General features: G+C 45.3%; 1 protein-coding gene across 1 annotated transcript in view; it reads right to left on the reverse strand.

The window, feature by feature from the left end:
- Tenm4 (teneurin transmembrane protein 4) overlaps positions 1-23,023 on the reverse strand; it is a 724,757-nt gene that overhangs the window by 4,352 nt on the left and 697,382 nt on the right. The window contains exons 28-32 of the mRNA XM_033763938.1: positions 20,074-20,246; positions 15,498-15,733; positions 11,638-11,934; positions 8,704-10,318; positions 2,118-2,260 (exon numbers count right to left, since the gene is read on the reverse strand). Of these exons, the coding sequence (XP_033619829.1) occupies positions 2,118-2,260; positions 8,704-10,318; positions 11,638-11,934; positions 15,498-15,733; positions 20,074-20,246 (2,464 nt within the window). The remainder of the gene's footprint in view (positions 1-2,117; positions 2,261-8,703; positions 10,319-11,637; positions 11,935-15,497; positions 15,734-20,073; positions 20,247-23,023) is intronic.

Genomic DNA, 23,023 nt, shown 5'->3' on the forward strand with positions numbered 1-23,023 from the left:
TAGGGATAAGAAAACAAGGCCCAGAACCAGGGAACCTGGTTGGGAAGAAAGGAACTGTACTGCTGTAAGCACCTCAGGCTGAAGGTGGAGGAGAGAGATGGAGAGGGTGGGGTTTGAGTTCAGGCCCATGTTTGAGTTGGGACTTGAAAGATGAGAAGGGTGATGTTTTAGAGGAAGGAATGGCTATAAATGTATAATAAAAGAAAAGCAGTGATTTATATCAGCCCTCTTACTCTGTCTCATATTTACATGTGACTTTTCAAGGAAAGCCTCTGCCCCACAGGGCTTCTTTGGGACTGCTTGGGTGACCCTACACTCGTCTACTCTGGGGGACAGGAAAGGCCCTGAGCTTGGCGGACCATGTCCCTGGCCCTCCCATAGCTCGGGAGGTCAGGGAAACCATGATCAGAAAGGCTCCAGGGCCTTATCAGCAACTCAGGGAAATGGCTTTAGAGATAGGCCCATCACCTCCCACTGAAATTAAGTCCTCTTTATAATTAATAGAACCCTGTCTGTGAACAGTTATTTCCTAGAGTTTCATGAAAGCTGGAGTGCTCAACAACAAAGATCTCTGATGCTTGCCAAGGGCAGAAATCAATAATTCATTGACAGGCAAGGTTGGCAAACAGGCAGTCTGAGACAGGGACTCCGAGGAGTGCGGAAGGGAACCTGGTTGGGGAGAAAAGAGCTGTACTGCCACAGTCAACCCAGGCAAAGCAGATGCGGGGGAATCTGGGGCAGGGCTTGGGGTGGGGAGGACAGGAGAGGGCCAAGGCAGCAGAGGGTGGCAAAACGAGGATAGGCTCAAGGCCAGGCAAGCCTGGGTTCTCACTGCCTTCTGCCACTTCCCAGCGGTGTCCTGGGTTAAGTTTTTCTCTGAACCCTGGTCTCCTTATCTGTAAAGTGGGCTGTTTACTTCTTCAACCGACAAAAGTTTTCTGTGCATCTATGAGGCGATAGCCAGTATTCTGGATACTTAAGGAGACCTTAAGCTGTGGTGGCTCACAGTCTGGTGGAGAGACAAGAAAGAAAACAGGAATCAAGATATAATGTGGGGAGTGCATTGCAAGAGGGAAATATAAAGTGCCACCTAACCATAGGGGTGCAGATCTACATTTTTGAGTCTAGGGGAAGGAGACAAATAGCATGAGGGCTGAAGGAATAAGTCTGGAATAGGAGATGGATGGGAACATTTCCAAACAGCCGCAGAATGATATATGGCAACTCTGCTTCCCCCTGCTGATGCCCTTGAAGGCTTGGTGTCTGCCTGATTCATCCCTTCATTAAGTGGGAAGAGCACAAGGCTAGGCAGAGAGTTGGCAACCAGCAGAGAATATATGAATGGTGGCACTGAGGGTAGAGCAAATGAATGCATGAAGTGAGGGGGCAGGATGGGACTATTTTAAGGATTTTTTTTTTTTTTTTTTTTTTTGGTACCGGGGATTGAACTTGGGACCTTGTTCTTGAGAGGCAGACAGTGGAACCACTGAGCTAAATCCCTGGCCAAGAATCTTTAGAGATATATAATCTGAGCTTTTGAAACTGGGTCATAAAAGAAAGACAAGAAAGTAATGTTTTTTGAACACCTATAGTATGCTAGGCCCTGTACTTAGCAAGATGGTACAGAACCGACAAATCTGGGATTAGATACTGGCTCTAGCCCTCCTTGCTGCATGACACTGGGAAGCCTCAGGCCTTAAATCTGCAAGATAAAGACAATAACACCATGGGATATTTATGAATTAATTTATGAGAATACCTCAGCCAAGGCCAGGTGCATTAGGTGCTTAGAAAATGTCACCTTTGCATTTAGAACATGCCTTCTCTCCCTGCACTTTTGCTCAGACTGTGTAAAGGCTTATTATTTCTGGGGAACTCCAAGCTTGGTGTGGCACAGAAAACTCTCTCAGGCAGGTTGTGGCCATGTGGCGCCTCAGCTGGGTCCCCAGTGGCCTGCCTGGTGGTACAGTTACTGTTTGCTGAATGTTCTAGGCAGGCACCGTGGAGGCACAGTCTTGGCTCCCATCACTGGCCAGAGCTTTTCTGGAAAGCTGGAGGGAAGCCCCTCTTGTAACATCAGAGGGGGCCAAGGTGTAGGGTGCACATGTGGGCATTACCTTGCTGTTGTCCCACTCCTGAGTTTTCATCTGTGTGTGCACGAGCTCGTAGGATGGTTCCGTGGCATCCATGTCTGGTTTGGGGTAGCCAGGGATCACGTTGTGCAACTGGAATCCAAAGGTGAGCAGCCAGCTGTTGACATCTGGATGGGAGAGAAGCAGAAACATCTCCATGGAGTAAGTGGACCCCCCCCATTTTTGCCTCATCCTAATCAAGCAGCCCCGAGAGGCTGCAGGTGTGGGTGTGTGGGTGTGGAGGGCCGTTGATGGGAGAGCCACTGCTACAAAAACTTTGGAAAACAGACTCATGGTCTTAGAGCCAAATGTGCTTCTGCAACCCAGCAACCCTCCTCCCAGGTATGTTCCCAAGTGAGATGAAACTGAGGTAGAACCTATGTTTCCGGCCTTTTCTTTCCACTCCCACTTCCAGCCATGGGGGCCTCTAGCTTTGTGTGCAAGGGCAGCCGTTAATGGATGATGGTTCCCTACTTCCACCTCCACCACTGTCAAGAAAACTTAAAAAGGACAGCAAGAACCAAAGGGAAGAATTTAATGATTTGCAAAGAGAAAATTCCAGAAAGAAATAAACTGTCCCTTCTCTTCTTATTCTCAGCAGAAGTGGAGCCTCAGGCCCAAAGTGCCACCAGGAGTGGAGATGGCTAGTACAAAATCAAAGAATTTGCCCCTTGCTCCTCCTGCCTTTTATTTCTTCTGAGATCAGCTGAAGGAAGTCACTGAAACTCCCTGTGCTCTTATTTTCCAGTCTGTTCAGTGGGCTTGAGAACTTAATTCCATAGGTGTGGGATCAGCTGATTGCACAACATTCTTTGGGGTTACTAGTTACACCCGACCAGAGATAGGGATAAACAGGTTTTGCCACGAGCTTTTGGCTCACTGGAGAATGGAGTCAGGAAACCAAGACCTGAGGGAAGAAAGAGGATTGAGTGTGTATTGTCCGGTACTTGGCCCCCGGGGCAGAGTAACTTTTATGTGTCAGTAGGTAACTGTGTCACAGATTCCTCCCCTCAGGAACCTGTGGGGGGATAAGAATGGTGCAGATAACTTCTAAACATGGAAAAAGATCCTAGAAGGGCAGAAATCTTCCAGCTGGATAAAGCCTACATGTAGAAGACAGCACTGAAGCCAGACATCAAAAGCTATGTAGAGCTTGTCAGGTCTCAATGGAGATGTGGTGCTTCTGCCAAGCTGGGACAGAGTAGGGGGCTGCAGGGAGTGTTCAGGTTACCAGAGAGGAGCTCAGAAAACTTGAGAAAGAACTAGACAGGACAGATCTTGGATCGGCAAGGAGGAGGAAACTCGGGCAACCCACTTTCCGGTACCCCTTTTGTGTCTCTTAGACAGAAGCTATCTTGCTCTCAATAAATCCTTCCTACTCTTAACCTCTGTTGTTCCTAGAATTTATTCTTTGATTTTAGAGAACATGAATTTGCAGATATCTAGCAGGTTTACGAGTCACATCTATTTCCCCTATATCATTTTGGAGGTCTTCCACTGAGATTACTGGTTGGAGACTCAAAGCTATGTGCTTTGAGGATATATGAGGAGGACAATCAAGACACATTCACTGAAAGCCAGCATTGTACAAGAGAAACCACTACACCCATGTGCTTCCTCTAAGGATGAATAGCAGTGCAAGTAGGTATCAGTAACCTGGGTGGGGGACAAAGATCTTCCAAGAAAGATCCCTGACCCACACCTTACCACCAAAGATCCTTGCTCATTCCTTGTACACTTGCTATGTGACTTGTTTCCCCACTGGATCCCCATTTAATCAGTATTACCTAAGCAACTATACTTGTCATAATCTTATTGTTCATAGTTTTATCCACTTTGTGATTTCTCATTGGATCAATTATTACTTAAGCAACTGTACTTATAATCTTACTAGCTGACTATAGTTTTGTCCTACCTTGAACCCACCTCACCTCATGGCTTTGTCCCACAAAACACCTTTGAGAAGTTGGGTGAGTGGCAACCCACTTTCTGGTCCCCCTTTTGTCTATCTCAGACAGAAGCTATTTTGCTCTCAATAAATTCTTTTTATTAAAAAAAAAAAGCAGGAAACTGGGTCCTATAAGAGAGAGGCCAACAACCTATGTCCTAAGATGGCTCAGCCTTCTTTGGGAAGGGGCAGCTAAAGACACCAAAGCAGTTGATGGTCAGAGACTCAGCAACCAGAGTTCAAGGGAAACAGAGCCTCAGGGCCAGGCCCCATTTTTACTTCTTTTGTTTTTCTTTTTTCTTTTTTGGTACTGGGGATCGAACTCAGGACCTTGTGCTTGCGAGGCAAGGGTGGTGCCACTACTTTTGGTTTCTTTTCAAAGGAGAGCTACCGAGTCCCAAGGTCCTGTTGAGAACTGCCTTCCCCCAGCACTTGCTGATCCCAGGGCTGCAAGTGACCTTTGGAGTCAGCAGCTATGGCCCGCCTTTCTCTTCTATTCAAGGACCTCAAGTTTGCCTTGCATTTGTTTCCAGTTGTCCCCAGGCCCCTCTGCTGGATGTAAAACCTAGAGGACCAGAGGTGGAGTGGTGGGAAGAAAGGACACAGAAAATATGCAACTAAAAAAATTTAAAAATCCAAGTTCAGCCTTACTAGGCAGGATCATAACAAGAAAGAGGACGTTGTATCTGAGGTCAGACAAACCAGGTCCAAATTTTGGTTCCCCAGCTTACAAACTGTGTCAACTTGGGTAACTTAACTTCTTTGAGATTTTATTTCTTTGCAAAGTAATGAAAGACATGGTTTTAACCAAGTCATGAAGAAGAACACCAATAGTGTTATCCTTTAAGGGCAGTTATCATATAGCAGGAGGTATTCCAAGTTTGTACATAGATTACTAGATTTATTACAATTAAAGTGTTCAGCACAGTTCCTGGCTCTCCATTGCCCCCAACCCATGCCTCCAAATCTCAAGACCTCCAATTTTTCACTTGAGGAGAGGCTTAGGCAAACTTTTCTCCAGAGCCTCTTTCCTCATTGAATTTCTAAGAGACTTTGATTCTATGACTCTTGGCAGATGGTTCTCTGGGAAATTAAAACAAACAGAACAGGGAAAATGGCTTACAAAGCCATTTTGCTTGAGGCTGAGAACTTGCATCTGAATTTGTAGTTGCAAAGAAAGATTCTATGTGGAATACTGTAAATTCCCAGAAAAGCAGGGGTCTGAAAGGAGGGCTGGACCTTAATTAGAAGTGATGGAAGGTGGGAAACTTTCTTATTGTGTGTTTTGGAAAAATGCTGAAGATGTATTTATTCATTGGTGTTCTTACAGTGCTTTTCTGAAGAGTTGGGAGCCATAGTTTTCTTACATCAGTGGTAGACATTTCCCTCTCCTTAAAAAGCTTTGTTTTACCCATGCATCCTAGACATTAGTGCTATCCTAGAATAAGATGCAAGCAATAATAATCCCAGCTTTGTTAAGTGTATTCTGATCCAAAAACAAAGGGTTTGGAGATACAGCAGAATCCTAATGCCAGTCTTGCCTCTTCTTAGTGGGGACAGTAATTTTACCTCTCTGACCTCACTTTCTGCCTCTGTAAGTGGTGTTGGTATTTCCCACCTCACAGCACAAGAAGATTAAGTGTCTACCATGTATCTGTGGTAGACACTTTTGGTGGCCTTCCCAGCATCCCATTCTGACTTCTCTTTCTTTTCTGGGGTTTTCATGTAGTTTTAGGGATGCTGACTCAGTTATGGATCCAGGCTCAGTCAACTGATGTATTCTGTTTCCCCAACCCAAGTGAGTGTCTAAATATATCTTGGGACTCTTAAAGACATTTTTGGGAAAAAGAAGAGTTTTTGTTTTTGTTGTTGTTGTTGTTGCTGGGTATAAGGATCTATGTAGCCAAAATGGAAGATAAAAGGTAAAGTTGAATGAGAGTTAGTAGTATCTTGGTTTCTTATTAGTGATTGCCAGTCTTTCCCAGTTGGCTAAAAGCTTGACTGCTAATGTGAAGTCTCACTTCCATATGCCACAGTTCTTTGAACTGTGGGACAGTACCCACTATGCAGTGAAATCAATTTTGTGAGTCATGGCAAGCATTTCTATTGAAATGGAATAGGTTAGACTAGAAAATATGAGCACATCATACTTAAAGTTGCCTTGGAATCTTTTTGTCTTAGTGTTCTACTGGAACATGAAAGATGTTTGAGAAAAGCAGCCATGGGCGTGTGTGCTCCCTGAAGGCAGCCTCCAAGCCTGACTCCTCTGGATCATTAGCATAGGTCTGGCATAGAGTAACATATAAATAATATGAAACTTGCTGGGATTATCTGACTGGAAAATGAAACCCAAAATGAAAACGCCTTTGTGTATGGGATGCTTTGTTAAAAATGGGGTTTGGAGACCAGCATGGTTGTCCTGGAAAGTGTTCTGGAGCCAGACAGCACTGGTCTGTGTGACTCTGGGCAGAACCTTCATTGTTTGGTGCCTCAGGTGTCTCATGTGTGCTATGGAGACAGTGATGGTGATCTCACAGGGTGGTCACCAAGTTTAAAAGAGAACTTATTTGCAAGTTCCTGGCACAGTTGGTCATGTTATTGCTATTCTAGAAAGATCTCATGTACATACGGTGCTGTACAAAGAAAAAGGGGTGGAGTGACAATATTCTGGCAAACTGCAACTTTTTTTTTTATGGAAAAGTACATTTCTTATTGCACCATTTTTTTCCTGGCTATGGTAACCCGCCAAGATGTCTCACAAGAAACTGTGAGGCGAGGCAGGGGGTGTGCTTAATGCAGACAGATGTAATGGATATGTCATCTCAATCTGTTAAGTTTCTCTAGTGCTAGCAGCCAAGTTGAGCATGGTGAATGCTGGGAACACTGTCAGGATATTTGTGTTGATCTCTAGGCCATAAGTATGTTTTCATCACACCTGTGTACCACCTTGTTCTCTCCTTTTCTCCACGACTGGGACTCCTGCTGTCAACACAGTAACTTGGAAATCTTCCCTGAAAAAGCAGTGCTTTTATTGCTGTCAGCAGAAACAAGGTCCAGATGACGCCACTAAATCCAGAGGCCAGGAAGCCATGTCCATAAAGGGCACTCACGTGAGCCATCTGTGATGCCCTAAGTTCTTTGTATATGCGGTCCCTACTCCTTGGAATGCCCTTGTTCTCATTACCTGATGAACACCTGCTCAGAAACTGGTGTTCGACATCAGGTCAGCTGCTCTGGAAGCCTTTCCAGGATTCCCTGGGGAGAGCAGCTGCTCTTCCTCTGTGCCTCAGAAGCCACCTCTGCAAACCCACATCATGTCACACTGGACAGCAGGCACCTGTCTCCCCTCTCACAGTGTGGATTCCTGGGCTGGGAGTGGTGGGTGGTGGTGGGATATTTATTTCTGGTGCCTAAAACAATGGCTGCACACAGGTGGCACTTGTGGAAGGAAGGACACTTCCATAAAAGAGAGAGCTAGAAAACTGTGCTACAGGAAAAAAGTCCTGGAGACTACCAGGTTTGCAAGCTGAGATTTGCCCACTTTATGCCCACTACGAGTTGTCTTATATAAAACACCTGGCTTCATCCAGACAACACAGCTACTCTCACTCTGGAGGTCCTCTGTGACTAACCTGGCAATGGTTCCTGGGAGAACTGTGACTGCTGGAGATGGCTCTATCTACAAGGACTGAGGGGATACTTTATATATAGGTTGGTTTTACAGCAGCACAAGACAGGGATCACTTTTATGATCAGAGGGCAAAGGAAAGTGAATCAACATGAACTGGGCACTGTGCTGAAATGTATCTTATTTCACACTTTCAACCAGGTAGGTATTGGTTTTCTATTTGCTTCATCTGCTATTTTTTTTTCCTCTTCTTTTCTGCTATCTTTGGACTTTTTCTTAATTTTCTACTTTATCTCCACTACTATACTAGCATGCCTCTATTTTAGTTTTTATTTTTAAAAATGGTTGCTTTATGTATATTTACCTAATTAAAGGCAGGGTAGGTATTCTAACCTTAACTTACAGAGCAGGAAACTGGAATTCAAAGTGGCTAAGTAATTTTTGTACCAGATAATAGCATAGAAATGATGGATCCTTCACTCAGCTGCCTGCTTCCAGGGTCTGAATTTTCCATCCCACATCAGAAATTGAGAGCCATTTTTTTTCTTTTAGCTTCACCTTAACCCAACTTATTGGGGACTCAGAGCTAGCCTGAGCTTGATTTCTATGTCAAACACTCCCAAAGTGCATTCCAAGGGATCCATCCAGTGAGATATTAGGATTTTATGGTGAAAAAGAGCTTTCATGGTCAGATAGATTTGAGAAATAGTGGATAAATATATTTAACAGTTCTCTTTACTACTGGCCTCCTTAGAACCTTTTACAAACTGACATGCATTATGATAATATAAAAATGGTGGTGGCTGGCCCTCTCAAATTTATGCCAGAACCATTATTTCCAGAGAACTCTCGGAACTAGTTTCCTTAAATATACTTTAGAAAACAAACGATGCTCTCTGTCATCCCACACCAGCTTTCTCAAAGAAGATGAAGTCTTATTAGGTGACCGGAGCAATGGACAGGGTCCTGCCTTCTGAGTGAGGCCTGGCCCTTACCTGTCATGAAGCACTTGATGTCCTGGGAGTTGCTGATAGGGTTGTTGTTTTTAAACATGTAGAGATTGAAAGGCATGATGTTGTTGCTACTAAGGTGCTTCCACAGCTCGTGATCTGGGCTAGTCCACCGTCCAGCCAGCACATCATAATCCCGCCGGCCCATGTGAATAAGCTTGGTGAGTGGGTCATACAGGCCGCCGTGGTAGCCAATGATGATCTGGAAGTTGGGGTTGGTGTCCATGTAGATCTCCCCATAAGCCGTGTACAGGATCTGCTTGATCATCAAGCCCGTCCCACTGAAGACAGCAAGAGGGGTTCCAATGTTGTCACAAGCTATGTAAAACTCATCGCCACTGCTAAGCTCCATGGCAAAGAGGTGGCCTTGCAGGTCGTAGTAGAGAGATGTGATCTCAGAGCTGGAGTGATTGTAGAGGTGGGTGACCTTAGTTGGGTTGGTCAGATCTGCATAGAAAAACTGTAAGTGGTGGCTGTGGCTGCTCCTGCTGGACACCCGCCGCCCCAGGCCATCGTAGCGGTACCTGACACTCCAGCCACCGGCCCGATTATACGCCTTGATGAGCAGGCCAGCTGAGTTATACTCGAAGACATCCGCACCCCGCTGCCTTAGGAAGCCATCTTCATCCATTTTGTATTGCACATCACCTAGCCTAGTGATGCGGTCACGGATGTCATACCGGAGTGGGGTGAGCCGTGCACTGTTCCCAGGGCTCAGCAGGTGCAGGTTCCCATTGAGGTCATAGCTGTAGCGCCACAGTGGCTTGTCATTGATGGAGACCATCTGTAGCTGGCCGTCAGCATCGTACTCATAGGAGTAGCGGGTGGTGTTGGCATAGGGTCCCACTTTCAGCTCCTTCTTCACTACCCGACCCATGTTGTCATACTGGACAGTCATCCAGTACATGAGTGAGCGGAAAATCTCATACTGCACTTCCTTCATCCTGCCATATGCGTCAAAGTGCTTGGTGTGGGTCATGACCGCTGTGGTAATGATCTGGTTAATGTCATAGTAGATGACACCAAATTTCCCAAACTGCTCGGTCTTGCCTGACACATCGTCATAGCGATAGAGATCAATAGGTAGTGGGGTCTCATTGATCACAGCCTGCATGCTGGTCACTCGGAAACTGTTGTCATAATTGTAATCAAAACGGGCATTGACCATGCCTTCCTCGGTGAAGCGGAAGATCTGCCGGTCGATCAGGGGCCCTATCTGACGGTAGCGGATGGTACAAGTGAAGCCTTCATTCTGCAGGTTGACCGTCTTCAGCATGCCTGCTGTCTCATCATAGGTGAAGCTCACCTTGGTGGTGTCATACAGCATCTCAGCCAGCTTTGACAGCTTGCCGTACTTATAAATCACCCTGCGTCCGGTGCCCAAGTAGAAGGTGTGGAGCAGGTGGCCATCCTCGGTGAAATCCTGTATGACTGAGGCATTGCCCTCGGGGGGCTGGTAGATGTTCCTGTAGTAGCCCACGGAGCGGATGGTTTCCAGCGTCTGCCGGGCCACATTGGGCATTGTCACAGAGGAGAGGTGGTCGTTCTTATCAAACTCGAAGATGTACTGCCTCTGGCTGTGGAGTAGCAGCACCATGGACTGGAGGGAGAGGAAAACCAACAGATGAGAGGAGCGTGGGGAAGGCAGGCCTGAGCATCAAAGACTTAAGGAAGTGGGAGTTCAAGGACAGTGGTGGTTCTCCTAAGTTATGCCCCACCAACAGCTTCCCAGCCCATGTGATCCTGCAGAAAGGTCATGGATGTATGGTGATAGGGTTTCCTTTTAGCCCTTGGCCCTGGCACAGGCCATCTGCTTCCCTTTGGTGAGCAGCCCTGTATTTCTGTGGGATAAGCCTGCTCTCTTCTGAGTGTGATGGGGTGTGTGGAAGTCTGGGAAGCGTGGGCCTGAATATGTACAGCAGCCTCCCTACTGGTTTCCTCACTCCAGACTTCTCAAGCCAATCTTTCTACCTAAGCAAATAGTTCCCTAAAGTAATCCCAGGAGAGGGTATGCTGTGATGGGAAAAGACAACCTGGTTTCTAAAAACAAATTTATTGTATGGCACTGGGGTAGTTCTTTCCCTGGCCTTGGATTTTCAGAATGTTAGATGACCTCAAAGCATGCTCTCTCCTCTCTCCTCTCTCTCCCTTCTCTCTCTCATCCCCCCCACTTTCTCTCTCTGCCCTACCTCAGACTCACTTACAGTCACAATCAAGGGATGCTTATCACAGAGTAAGCAGAGCCTGGGCCCTGGAAAGGTGACCAGGAGTAGGAAATAAAGTGGGAATCTGAGTATGAGAACTGGGGCATAAATTTCAGACTTTTCCTCAGGAAGAGTAAGTAGATAACAAGCCTACACATATCTATCTAGACATCAAAGCCACCATTTTATCCTATTTTGGACCAACTTTTGATTTGGTATTACCTCTGATTCCTAGTCCCTGGGATGAAGTGAGTTTGGAAGCAGAAGAGATTATCAAGGCCAGGCCCAACACCAGAAGCTCAGGAGTAGGCATTACTTGCCTAATCCTGGCCCCAGGTTTCTGCTTAATTCTCTGTGATGGGATTGCACCATGTAGGCTGGACTTGGGAGCAGAACCTATCCTGTTCTGTGAGTCCAGGAAGTGGTGGGGCTGCTCTTAGCTCTCCCCTATCAGTCAAGACTTTCCTGTTTTCCTGATCTAGGTCCCCTACCTGTCATACTGTCACCACGATCCATCTAGATGCCTCCTGGGACACCCCTCACCCTTTGTGGCAGATTTTCCTGAACATTTCTTTTTGCAAAATGAGTATCTTCATTTGAAGACCACATGGGTCAGATTTATCCCATGGAAGTCAGCAACCTAGCCCTGGCATGGCTGGAGGCACAATGGCTGACATTTTATGTGGCAAGTATAGTCACGGAGGGAGACACTTGCCTTCTCTAAGTATGTGTAGGTCCACGTCTTCCCATCAGCAAAGATCCTGGATGTGATGCGACCTGCCTGGTCATACTCCATTCTCTCAGACATGATGCCCCTCTGGATGCCAGCAATGTGGCCCCCAGGGGAGTATGTTACATTGACGCCATTCAGCCTACTACTGGGTGACCAGAGGCTGGGCCTCCCTGCCTGGTCATAGAGGATCCGGAGGGTGAACTTGCGGTGGTCATCATAGATCTTCTCTGTGCGTGTTACACGGTCAAAGTCCAGAGACAGGAGGTTTCGATTGTGAACCTGGGACAGGGGTAGAAAGACAGAGGGGACAGAGAGAGTTAACCTGAGAGAATTAAGCTGGATGTTGAGATCTTTGCTTTGAAGACCAGTGTGTAGCTGTGCTGAGATTCCCCTGAGTAGAGAAGGCAAGCACAGGTTAGGGGCATCAGCACATGGGTGTCAGCACACTGGCTCCGTCACTTGTCAGTTCTGTGACATTCCCCCATCCATTAATTGGAAATAGTAATGCCAATTGCATGGGGCTGCTGTGGGATGAAGGCAATGCAGATAGTAGGTGTGACCAATGAGAAAACATATGATTTTTTAAAAATACAATTTTCAAATGAGGACTATGACTACAGGCACATCCCTCCTGGCTCCTTTATAAAAACATAGCAGTCAAGTGGGGCAAACAAGTAAATCCCTGAGCCATACATTCGGTGCCAGATACGGTGCTGTGTTTAACTCCAAGGAGACCAAAGCTCAGGGAAGTGACAGCATTTGCTACTGGTCTTATGATGGTGAAAAATACTCTGGACTTGATTCTGACCCTTGCAGCTCGCCAGCAGACACTCACTGGTTCTCTGAGCAAGCCCTAGCCTTCTTGGGGGCTCTCTTGCCTTTGCTTCACCTCAGTTAGCCCTGAAGAGATCTCTTCCTCTTCCCTCTTCCCGGAGGCCCTGGGAGGCAGAGGGTATTCCAGCCTGTGGTGGTTTCTATGTGGCTCTGGGCCAGCTAGGGACCCGTCATAGCTCTGGACCCCTTTGTTCCTGCCTTCAGGATCAGAAACCCCTAATGCAGTCTCCACTCACACTGCTGGGGGCAGCACATAATTCAGTTTCTGTTCAGAGACTGAAACAGAGGCTCCCATAGAGGTAACAGTAAGTCAGAGATTTCATATTTTAATAAAGAAATATACTTTGTGGACCTGTTTCTGTATTTGCATCTGGCCCTTAGGCACCAGCTGCCCCAAAACAATGCCAGGTGCTCTGATGCTAAAGTGCCGGCTCCCTCTAATGGTTCTCTGGCCTTCTGTGGCACTTGGGTACATTTTCTGTCTTTTCCACTAGTCACTGGTTAAGTCTGACAAGTAGAAAGAGCTAAGCGAAAAGCAGATAATTAGGTCACATGATGCGAAATGGCATGTGTATCCTGAGGTAATGAAAGGCTCTCTGGGGCTCTGTGAAGTTAAAAAAATAAATAAATAAAGGCAAGGGAAGTAGGTCTAGGAATTAAGGCCAGAATATATCCTTAGCTTTGTGTACAGCTTTTCTGTTTGACCTAGAGCAGGTGTCTTCCCTTCTGTGAGTCTTAGTTCCTTCCTCTGTATAACCACAGAGTTGGGAATGGCAGAATTTAAATAAGAGTGCAAGGCATATAGAAGGTCCTGGATAAATGGTTACAATCATCTCCATTAAATGACAGCAAGTGATCTTGGTCAGGCTTGAAGGACAAATTTGCGTGTCCCCTGTCTCCCCACACAAACTCCAAGGCCTTGAAAATAAGGATTTATAGTGACAATGCTGAGACGACTTTAGCTGTGAATGGCCTGGTTATAATAAGGTTGCTTTCCCTGGGGTAATCAAACACAACTGCAGAAGCCAAAACAGTGTGGCAGTGTGAAAAATCAGAGGCGTTGGAGGTTGAAGCTGTGTTCTTTGCAGAGTAGGCAGAGGAAGAGATGGGCTGTACTATTAATAGTGGTGGGGGTCTTTTTCAAGCACCTTTGGAAAGTCATCCTACGGCTCCCTCCAGGTGATGCCACTGACAGCTAGCCCCCTCACCCCCCAGAGGACCTTAGTGAAAGCGAGCCGCACCTCTGTGGCAAAATTAATAAAATTGAATCAAGCAGCTCACTGGGGAACCACCTAATGCTTCCTGTGCTCTGTAGTGGCAGCAATGAGATTATTTTACATCTTTCTTTATTAAAAAAGTTCCCAGTCGTATAAAAAATGAGCTCCATTATGGGGAGGCATACCCGGCTAACATTCTAATTCCACATGCAGCCACTGTGGGTGGCCATTTATTTTTGGAGGAAGCAGAGATGTGGCCACCCGACTAGAGCATCATCAATCTCAGTCTGGGAGAGGGACCAATTAAAGCCTGGGAAACTTTTGGTCCAGTTCACACAGCAGAGAGAAAATCCTAATAGTACTAACTGCTGCCCTTTATTGAGCACCTGGGACCTGCAGCACTGGGCTAGGTGTTTTGAATATATTATCCTGTTCTACAGAGGAACCAGAGAAGTTGCTCGAGGCTACACACGTGGCCAGCAGGACTCCAACCCAGGTCAAACCTCCCACTTAGCACACTGCTTCAGATGTGCAGGAAGAGGTCTTTGAGGATTCACATCAAGTCTCAGGGAGGCCACAGATAGTGGCAGGCCACAGAGAACAAAGACAGCTAGGCCTTCCTCAGGGAACTAGTGGGAAGTTGCTTCCTACATTAGGGAGTTACGGCATTCCTGGCTGAGTTCTTAGCTCTTGAGGGAACAAAGGAGGCCTGACTTTCTGGGTTCTAGTTTTTGCAATTGGGCAAGTCACCTAACATTTCTGTACTGCTTGTGGGCCTGTTAGTCCTAGCCTTTACTTCACCTAGTTATATGACTTTGGAAAATCATCTGTACCCTAGTTTCCCTACGTGTAAAACAGGAGTTTATAAGAACTTTCTCCAGTAAAGGGCAGGGAATGTAGAATACCCGAGCTGTGTTGTTATGGGATGCTTCTGTGGTTTTCAGAGTACAGGGAGCACCTAGCTCAGCTCTGTGGTTCACTTCAGTTTAGCAAACGTCTACTAGGCACCCATGGGCTACAAGGTGCTGGGCAGAAAGCCAGGACTAGCTCACTCTGCCTGTCCCTTCCTTTCTGGAGCTTGAAGGAAAAGCTGCTGGGTACTGAGGCCTTGGGCTGAGGCCACAGTCCATAGACACATGGGAGGTAGTCAGAGGAAGCTTCTTTCAGGGCGTCCTCCTCTTAGAAAGTGCTCTGGGGTGCCAGACCACTAGGCCTGCCCCGGGCAATGACGGGCATGGGTACGGAGAGGCTGCTTTGATTATGTAGGAGGGGTAACTCTATCTGGAAAGCATAGAGAGTGTACCTTAGTTTCCAAAAAGCTAAAATGAATTTTGGGACATATTAGCAATAGTAACAACAACAATAAAGCAAGGACAACAAGAGTAGCTATTAGTGACCGCTTGTTATGTGCCAGAATCTGTATAAGACACCTTATGCTACTTCTAGTCTTTACTGTAGCAGCTTGTAAAATTTTGTTCTCATCTTCCCCGTTTTATGGAGAATGAATTTGAAGCTCTAAGATGACTGACTCATGCAAATTCACTCAGGGAGTAGTATCTGCTAGAAATTCACCCCAGATCTAATGCCCATGCCAACGATCTCTCCACAAGTCAAAATTGGAAAGATCTATACAAGCCTCTTATTCCACATGGCTCCCTGCTTTAGTTTGCCCTTCTTCAGATGAGGAGATTGTGGTCCCAGGGAGTTTCAAGAACAGAACTTGGCTCTCCAGATTCCCCTCATTCTCCCTTCACAGGAAACCACCCGTAAACCCCTTAAATCCTTGCTCACTCTCAGCCGGCGCCCAAAGACGGTGACCTGGCCGCGAGACTGCTCCTTGCGCTGCCGCCACTCCACCAGGTTGAGGCCGTTGTCTATGGGCAGTGTAACATTCCTCTTGCCCACAGTGGGGTTGACCGTGCCAGCCAACAGGTGGGGCTCGGTCTGCAGTGCCACCTCCATGCCATTGGCCAACAGCAGCCTCAGGGAGCCATCAGCCCCAATGTAGTAGCTGTTCCGGACTTGGTCTGAGGGAGAGACAAGCACAAGATGGAGTTGGGGGGGGAATCTGAACAATTTTTCCCTACTTAATACATGGGGAAATATATGGAGAACATAACTCACAACCTCAGTAATGAAAGAAAATTGTTAGAGATATTTTGTATATTTGTAGATTTTAGGATATTTCCTAATGTACTTATAGTTTCAAATAGTTGCTCATGGAGGTTTTCATGGTTCACTGTACTAGATCATGCTAGTGAATATTTTTCATAAACATTTTCTTAATGATTGTGTAGTATTTCATTATATGGAAATACTGTATATAATGAGTCATCAAACAAGATAATTTGTTTCTAGTTTTTCACCATTACAAGTACTATAAGTAAAATATATTTTAAACATTATAATAAGTTTAAAAAGTTAGTTGCAAAAGGACACATGTTGTAGGAGCCCATTTATAGAAAATGTCCAGAATAGGTAAATTCAGAGAGAATAGATTGATAAGTCATTACCAGAAGCTGAGGAGCAGGGAGAATGAGGGGTAACTGCTAATGGTTGTGGGATTTCTTTCCCATTCGATAAAAATATTCTAGAATTAGATAATGATGATGGCTATGCAACTTTGTAAACATGATGAAAGCCACTGCATTGTACACTTTTAAGGTGAGTTTTGTCATATGTGAATTTCAATAAAATTTTGCTTTATATAGATCAATGTCTTCATTTCAGTTTGATCAAAATAGATTCTTTTTTTTTTTTTGTACTGGGGATTGAACTTGGGTCCTTGCACTTGCAAGGCAGGCCACTGAACTGCTGAGCTAAATCTCCAGCTCCTCAAAATAGATTCTAAACAAGTAGGATTACTAGAGAAAAGGGTTAGACATTTTTAAGAATCTTGGTATATTAACAGTGTTCTTCATGACAAGGTGAAAAATAACATATATACAAATACAGTATATACATACACATACAAAAACATATGATTAGAAAATTTAAATCTGATTAAAACATTTTAATTTAGATCTTTACAAGAAACTTCTGGAGGAAAAAGTAATTTTCAGCTGAAAAATGCACGGAGTTCTCTTCTGAAAATGGAAACAGTATAACTGGTCTCTCCTGCCTCTGTGTGCCCTTCTGTCTCCTCTGTCTTCCGTAGACACAGCCCAAGTCCTCCTGCCTGGGTTCTGCTCAAATCTCATCTCTTTCTCGAAGCCCTCTGTCCTTCTGGTCAGAATGAATACCTCTCTTGCCTCCCACTTTTCAGGCTCGCTGTGGGCCTCATCAGTGATGTTGTAGCTGGGGGCTGTGGAGTTCACGGGTCTGTCCATGAACACATTCTCCAGGCTCTAAAAAATCTCATCTTTCTCGAAGCCCTCTGTCCTTCTGGTCAGAATGAATACCTCTCTTGCCTCCCACTTTTCAGGCTCGCTGTGGGCCTCATCAGTGATGTTGTAGCTGGGGGCTGTGGAGTTCACGGGTCTGTCCATGAACACATTCTCCAGGCTCTAAGTGCTTATGCCAGGCTCCATCACACAGTGATTAAGGGTATGGGCTTGGGTTCCATCTCTGCCACTGTCCTGCTGCGCTACCTTCATCACGTCCATGCCTCTGCTGCTTCACTGTACACTGGTGCTACGAGGACGGCATGAGATGAACAGGAATTGCTGAGAACAGTACTCACTGACAGGATTATATCAATCTGGTTATTATATCAATGTTGGTTATTACTAGTTTGATGTTTGTGACACCGTCCTAGGCATTGTCATGTGTATTCTCATCATCTCTGCTGTGTCTCTGCTATTCCACTTCACACAGCCACCACGGGGTATTTTTCTAGTACTTTTCACAGCCCTTCAATATCTCCCCATTACCTTGAGTGTCTCATTTGTGGTCTGGAGAATGGGTTTTGGAACTGGTTTATGTGGGTTCAATAGTCTTTTAGGTGTGTGACTTGGGGCAAGCTGCCTAACTGTTGCCTTCATTTGGAAAGTGGAGGCATTGGTAATACCGACCTCATAGGCCTGTTGTAAAGATTAAATAGGGCTAAAATATCAAATGCTAAAAATATAGTGTGAAGTTAGTAAGTACTCCAAAAATGTCAGCTATCAATATTATTATATTTTTATGAGCTCAGTATTTGCTGGCGTAAGCAAGATATGTCCCGAGCTATGTCAAGCCATAAGGATATAGTTTTCAGTGGAACCCCTCTCCCATTCTTCCCCGCTAGAATGGCATCAAATTGTCCCCCTACCCTGACTCCATATTTCCATGCTTTCTCTCCACATATACGAATTCTAAAACCTGCCTCAATGTTGCTATGCATTATTCACTGACAATCTGTATTTTACTTCCTTGGAAGAACGAAAAAGCCTGTGTCAATTTATCTTTTAACACTGCTCCTTGCTGAATCCACATATGCCTATTATAGTGAGTTTGGATGGACCAACATCTGCAGAGGCCCGACTCACATGATCCCCATTTGATACAGGCTGTGACTTCCCAAGGCTGCTACTCATTAGTAGCTGCTTCTTATTGCTTCCTGTAGTTCAGATAGAAGATGAAACTGAAAGAGCTTTTCACAAAGACTCTACTGAGGCGCTTGCAAAGCTGAGCATCCGAGCCTGGTAGGTTATCAAGAAGGTAAGGGATGTGACAGAGGTGCCAAAGGGGAAAACAGGTACTGTGCTTCCTGGATTCCAGGGTGCACCTTTTCTTTCAAAGAGTAATGTTCCTAAAATTGGAATGTGTCTTATAATCCAGGGATGCATGTTGAGCAGTACCTAGTTTTTTCTTCCATCTGAAAGGTTATTAAATTGGTGGTACATTTTAAAATTGGAAAGTGTGGCACTTTTGAATTTAAAAAAGTTGCCCAAAATAGAGAAGACTGCATCAACCTTTTTGAAAAATATCCCTAGTTTAGCATCTTGCAGTGGACAGATGGAACAATTCTTAACCACAGAGAAGAAAATAGGCCTGAAGAACAGGACACATGTCTAAGCAATCACTGGCCCTGCCATTCTTGGTCAGGCAGAATCCTGGCTGGCTGGGAGCTGGTACCTTCTCTTGGCAATAGTCCTATTGGGGGATAAATTGCTGGTGTGTGTGGGGGAAGAGATGTCCCAACCCATCATTAAAGGTGCTTGGTTGGGGAAGAAATGCTAGAGTTTGATTCCTCTTTCTTTGAGAACCATTATTGTTCCTTGAGTTCTCTGAAAGGCAAAAGGCCACCTTTGGGAATAAAAAGTGCAGGTAGAAATAGGTATACAAACTTTTTTTTTCTAATGGTAAATCAAACTGCTTTCTAATGAATTGCTCAGTTAATTAGCTCAAGAAGCACTTCCTGAGCAATACTCTGCCCGGCTGATGCTATCACTTTCCAGTGTATAAAGAGATCATCTGAGCAACTCTGTGAGAAAGGTGTCACAACACAGCATCATTTGCCAGACAGAGAAACTGAGCTCAGAGAAAAATGGCTCCCCCAGTTCACACAGGTGGGAACCAGCACAGCAGGCACAGGGCCCCTGGGTCCATTCAGAATCCCTGCTCTCTCTGCACTGCCTCACCCCACTTAACATAGCTTCAACTTGCTTTTTATTCTTCCCAAGGGCCACAGTGGGTGATGTGGTAGCAGAGTCAGAACTAGAAATTGGGCCTCTACCTTCCAGCCCTGAGCTCCTTTTCTACTCTTTTGTGTCAAAGCCTGAGGGAAAAAGTTAGGCAGGAGTTTCTTTAGTGATGGCTTCTTCTTTTCTTTCTTTTTTTCCCCCATGCTTACTTAATCCAACAAAACCTTGGGTCAGCATACCTCATGAGAACCGTTGAGGTAGACAGCTCACACCAAGATTCTACTACTGTGATTTACCTGAAGCTAAAAGATCCATGTGTATCAGGGAAGAGCTGATGGATGTAGAGAAGTGTCTCTTTTCTATGGAATCCTAGCAGAGGCACAAACCTTGTCAGGGCTTTAGGAAGGACTTCTCCATGACCAAATCCCTTTCATAATTAGGTGTAATTATTCTCATCCTTTGTCCTTGCCCGCCCCAGTGTGAGCATAAGTCTTTTAATCTGGGAACCATTAGAATGGCAGAATAACGAGGTCACCTGGATTAGCAGCTAATGGATTCTTTCCTCTTTGTTCTGATGATAATGGGAGGGGACAATGAAATACTGCTTCAAAGATTCTGGGAAAGAATTTACAGTACTCTGGCTTATGGGATTGCATATTAGGCAGCAATACAGAGAGAAACCAGTCATAGTTCTTTCCTGTTCATGGGCAGCTCCTGTAGCAGCTTATTTTTAGGGTCATCCTCTTCCAAAGGGGTCTTCCCACCCTCGTATCTCAGTTGCCAGGCCATGCCTCACTTACCTTGCAGTAGAGTGTAGAAGGCACCTGAGGCAGACAGGTTGGTGGTTATGGTGACATCGTCCTTGCTGGAGGTCTCTACCTGGACATGCACAGAGCTGTCTGTGTCACTTCGGAAACTGCTCACTTGGCCAGTAGGGAAGGTCACATTTGTCAGGCGGCCAAAACCGTCGTACCTGGAAACCAAAGGGCAGCACTGACTTGCAGAAATACGACAATGCTATAGCTGGAACTTGGCATGTTCTGCCTCTTGCCATGGTTTTGCGCGTTTCTGCCTTTTTTTCTAGTCTGCTATATTCCCCTGACTTCCACATTCCTTGCTCAGCGCACAGCACATAGTTATCAGGATCTGACTCACCTACTAATATTTGACTGCAGGAAAATGATTTGCCTCTGTAAGTTTCTTTTCTAATCCATAAAGTGGGAAGGATACTCCTGGTCTGCGCATGACCCCAGGAGACTGTCCTCACTGGAATGTCTCCTCACTGAGGCAGGGACTTTAACTGGTTACTGCTGTATTCCCCGAATTTAGAATGCTGGGCACACAGTAGCTACTCAATGTGAGTGAATGTTGGCTGTATAACCTGACTCCTTCCTTCCCACCTCTCTTTCGGACTTCCCCTTGAACTCTGATCTTCTGTATTTCTCTGCATCTGTTTCTGTTCCCCACACAAGCCAAGCTCAATCCATGTCAGTACAGCAAACCAGGGTGCCTGGCTGTGGGTTCATCCTTGCTTCAGCAGTAGTGGAACCACTAAGGAGAAATCAGGCAGGGAATGTTGCTAAGTGAAAGCAGGATCGAACAAGCAAGGCCTCTTTCTTGCTCTTTAGGAGAGGAGAGATTGATGGATTTGCATGCTACCTCCAATAGGACTCGCAGAACTGGACGTACAGTAGGTACGAATGAGTATCTACTGAATGCACAAATATGGAAGTGACTGCTCTGGCTAAATGATACCTCAGCAATCTCCCCAGGCATTTCCCCAGTTTTAGTCTCCAAGACAGAATGAGGCTTTGTATCAAGGCAGACAATTGTAATTATTATTGAAGGTAGCCTGTTCTGCATAATTAAATTGAGCCTGAAGAAGATACAATGAAAAGCCCCATGCCTTCCAGATCTGGTTTTCATTTTATACTAGAGGGCCAAAACCCAGTAATTTCCACTCCTCACATTTTCCATTAGAAGGCTGAATGTCTTAATTAAATGAACATGAAATGGAGCAACCAATTTATAAAATTGTCTCCTATTCATTCATTTCTCTATCTTCCAGAGCTTGAGAAATGCCACTGGATCTCCCTGCTGCTAGATCAATGCCTGTGATTATCCCATCAGAGCAGAAGTTCTTGCCTTTCTGACTTTGCGTGGAAAGAACTGGAGCTGCCCATCCCCTGGATTCTGCCCCATGGGCCACCTCCACAGAACCCTTTCTGTTTCACACAGAGATGCTGAGAGCTGCTCCAGCAAGGTGCAGAGACTTGGAAGGGGCCATTCTCTGCACTCCCTACGTTCCAAGTGGCTGCCTCAAGCCCCAGTCCTGTGATTGGGTGACATTTAGACAATGGCTTAGTTATGTGTTTCATAGCTTTAATTATGGGAGCCCACAAAGCTTTGGCAAGTTTTCTTTCTTTCTAACCATGAGAAATGGAAGGAACATTTGGTATGGGAAGGTCTTTGGAGCCAGATGGTCTAGGATTTAAATACTGGCTCAGTGCATGCCAGCAGCATGATCCTGGAAGATGGGTACTCAGTTATCTTTTCCTTTTAACCTTCAAGCCCCCACCACAAGTGATAGTACTTCAGGCAGGTTACATAGAACAACCTCAGTGAGTTTCCTCCTCTGCATGTCTCACAGAGATACTGTGAAGACCAAAAGCGGCAGCCTATTTGAATGCATTCTTTTTTTTTTTGGGGTATTGGGGATCAAACTCATGACCTTGGGATTGTAAGGCAGGTGTGGCACCACTGAGCTAAATCCCAGCCCTGAATGCAAACTTCTCTCTTTTTAAAAAAATCTTATTGAGTACCTGAATGCAAACTTCTCTCTTTTTAAAAAAATCTTATTGAGTTTATTGGTACTCTTTAAGTATATAGTACAGTTACATTCATCATTGGGATCTTGTACCTTTACATGACAGGTCTTGGTTCTCATTTTTTCCCCCATACCCCTGCCCTCCCTTCACCCCCACTCTCCCCTATTTACAAAGACTTTGTTTCCATTTTCCCTTTTCTCATATTTTTTCTTGTCCCTTATTTCCTTTCCCCTACCCTTACCACTTCCCCTACACCTTTAGCTCTTTTCTTCCTATTTCACATTATCAGTTATACAATTTAGATCTTACTTACACTTTTAGTTTTTCACACCAGAGAAGCTAGTCGGTGTTTACACGTATGTCTTATTTATTTCACTTAAGAGTATGGCCTCAATACTAAATGCAAACTTCTTACTAGGACCTTCAGGACCCCAGGAGACTGTCCTCCCTGGAATGTCACCTCCCCGACACAGAGACTTCAACTGGATACTGCTGTATTTTCAGAACTTAGAGTGCTGGGCACATAGTAGATGCTTAGTGTGAATGAATGTTGGCTGTATGACCTGACTCCTTCCTGCCTCTCTTTCTAACTTCCTCTTGAGCGCTGATCTGTATTTCTCTGCATCTGTTTCTGTTCCCCCAACATGCAAAGCTCAATCCATGCTGGGGGATGCTCACACTTACTGTTCCCTTTGCAGGGCATGCTTTTCCCCGCAATACTAATATGGCTAATTCCTTTCATCATTCATGTCTCAGTTCACAGGCTACTATGTTGATAAGGGCTTCCCTGACCACCTTTTCCAAAACAGGTTCTGCCATCTCTATCAAAGTATCTTACTGCACTGTCTTCATTATACCCACTATCCTGTTTCTTTGCTTACTGTGGTCTGTCTCCACCATTAGAACACAAGCTCAATGAGGA

The sequence above is a fragment of the Fukomys damarensis genome, unplaced genomic scaffold (genome assembly GCF_012274545.1).
Source record: "Fukomys damarensis isolate Sample0158 unplaced genomic scaffold, DMR_v1.0_HiC HiC_scaffold_16, whole genome shotgun sequence".
Taxonomy (NCBI): domain Eukaryota; kingdom Metazoa; phylum Chordata; class Mammalia; order Rodentia; family Bathyergidae; genus Fukomys; species Fukomys damarensis.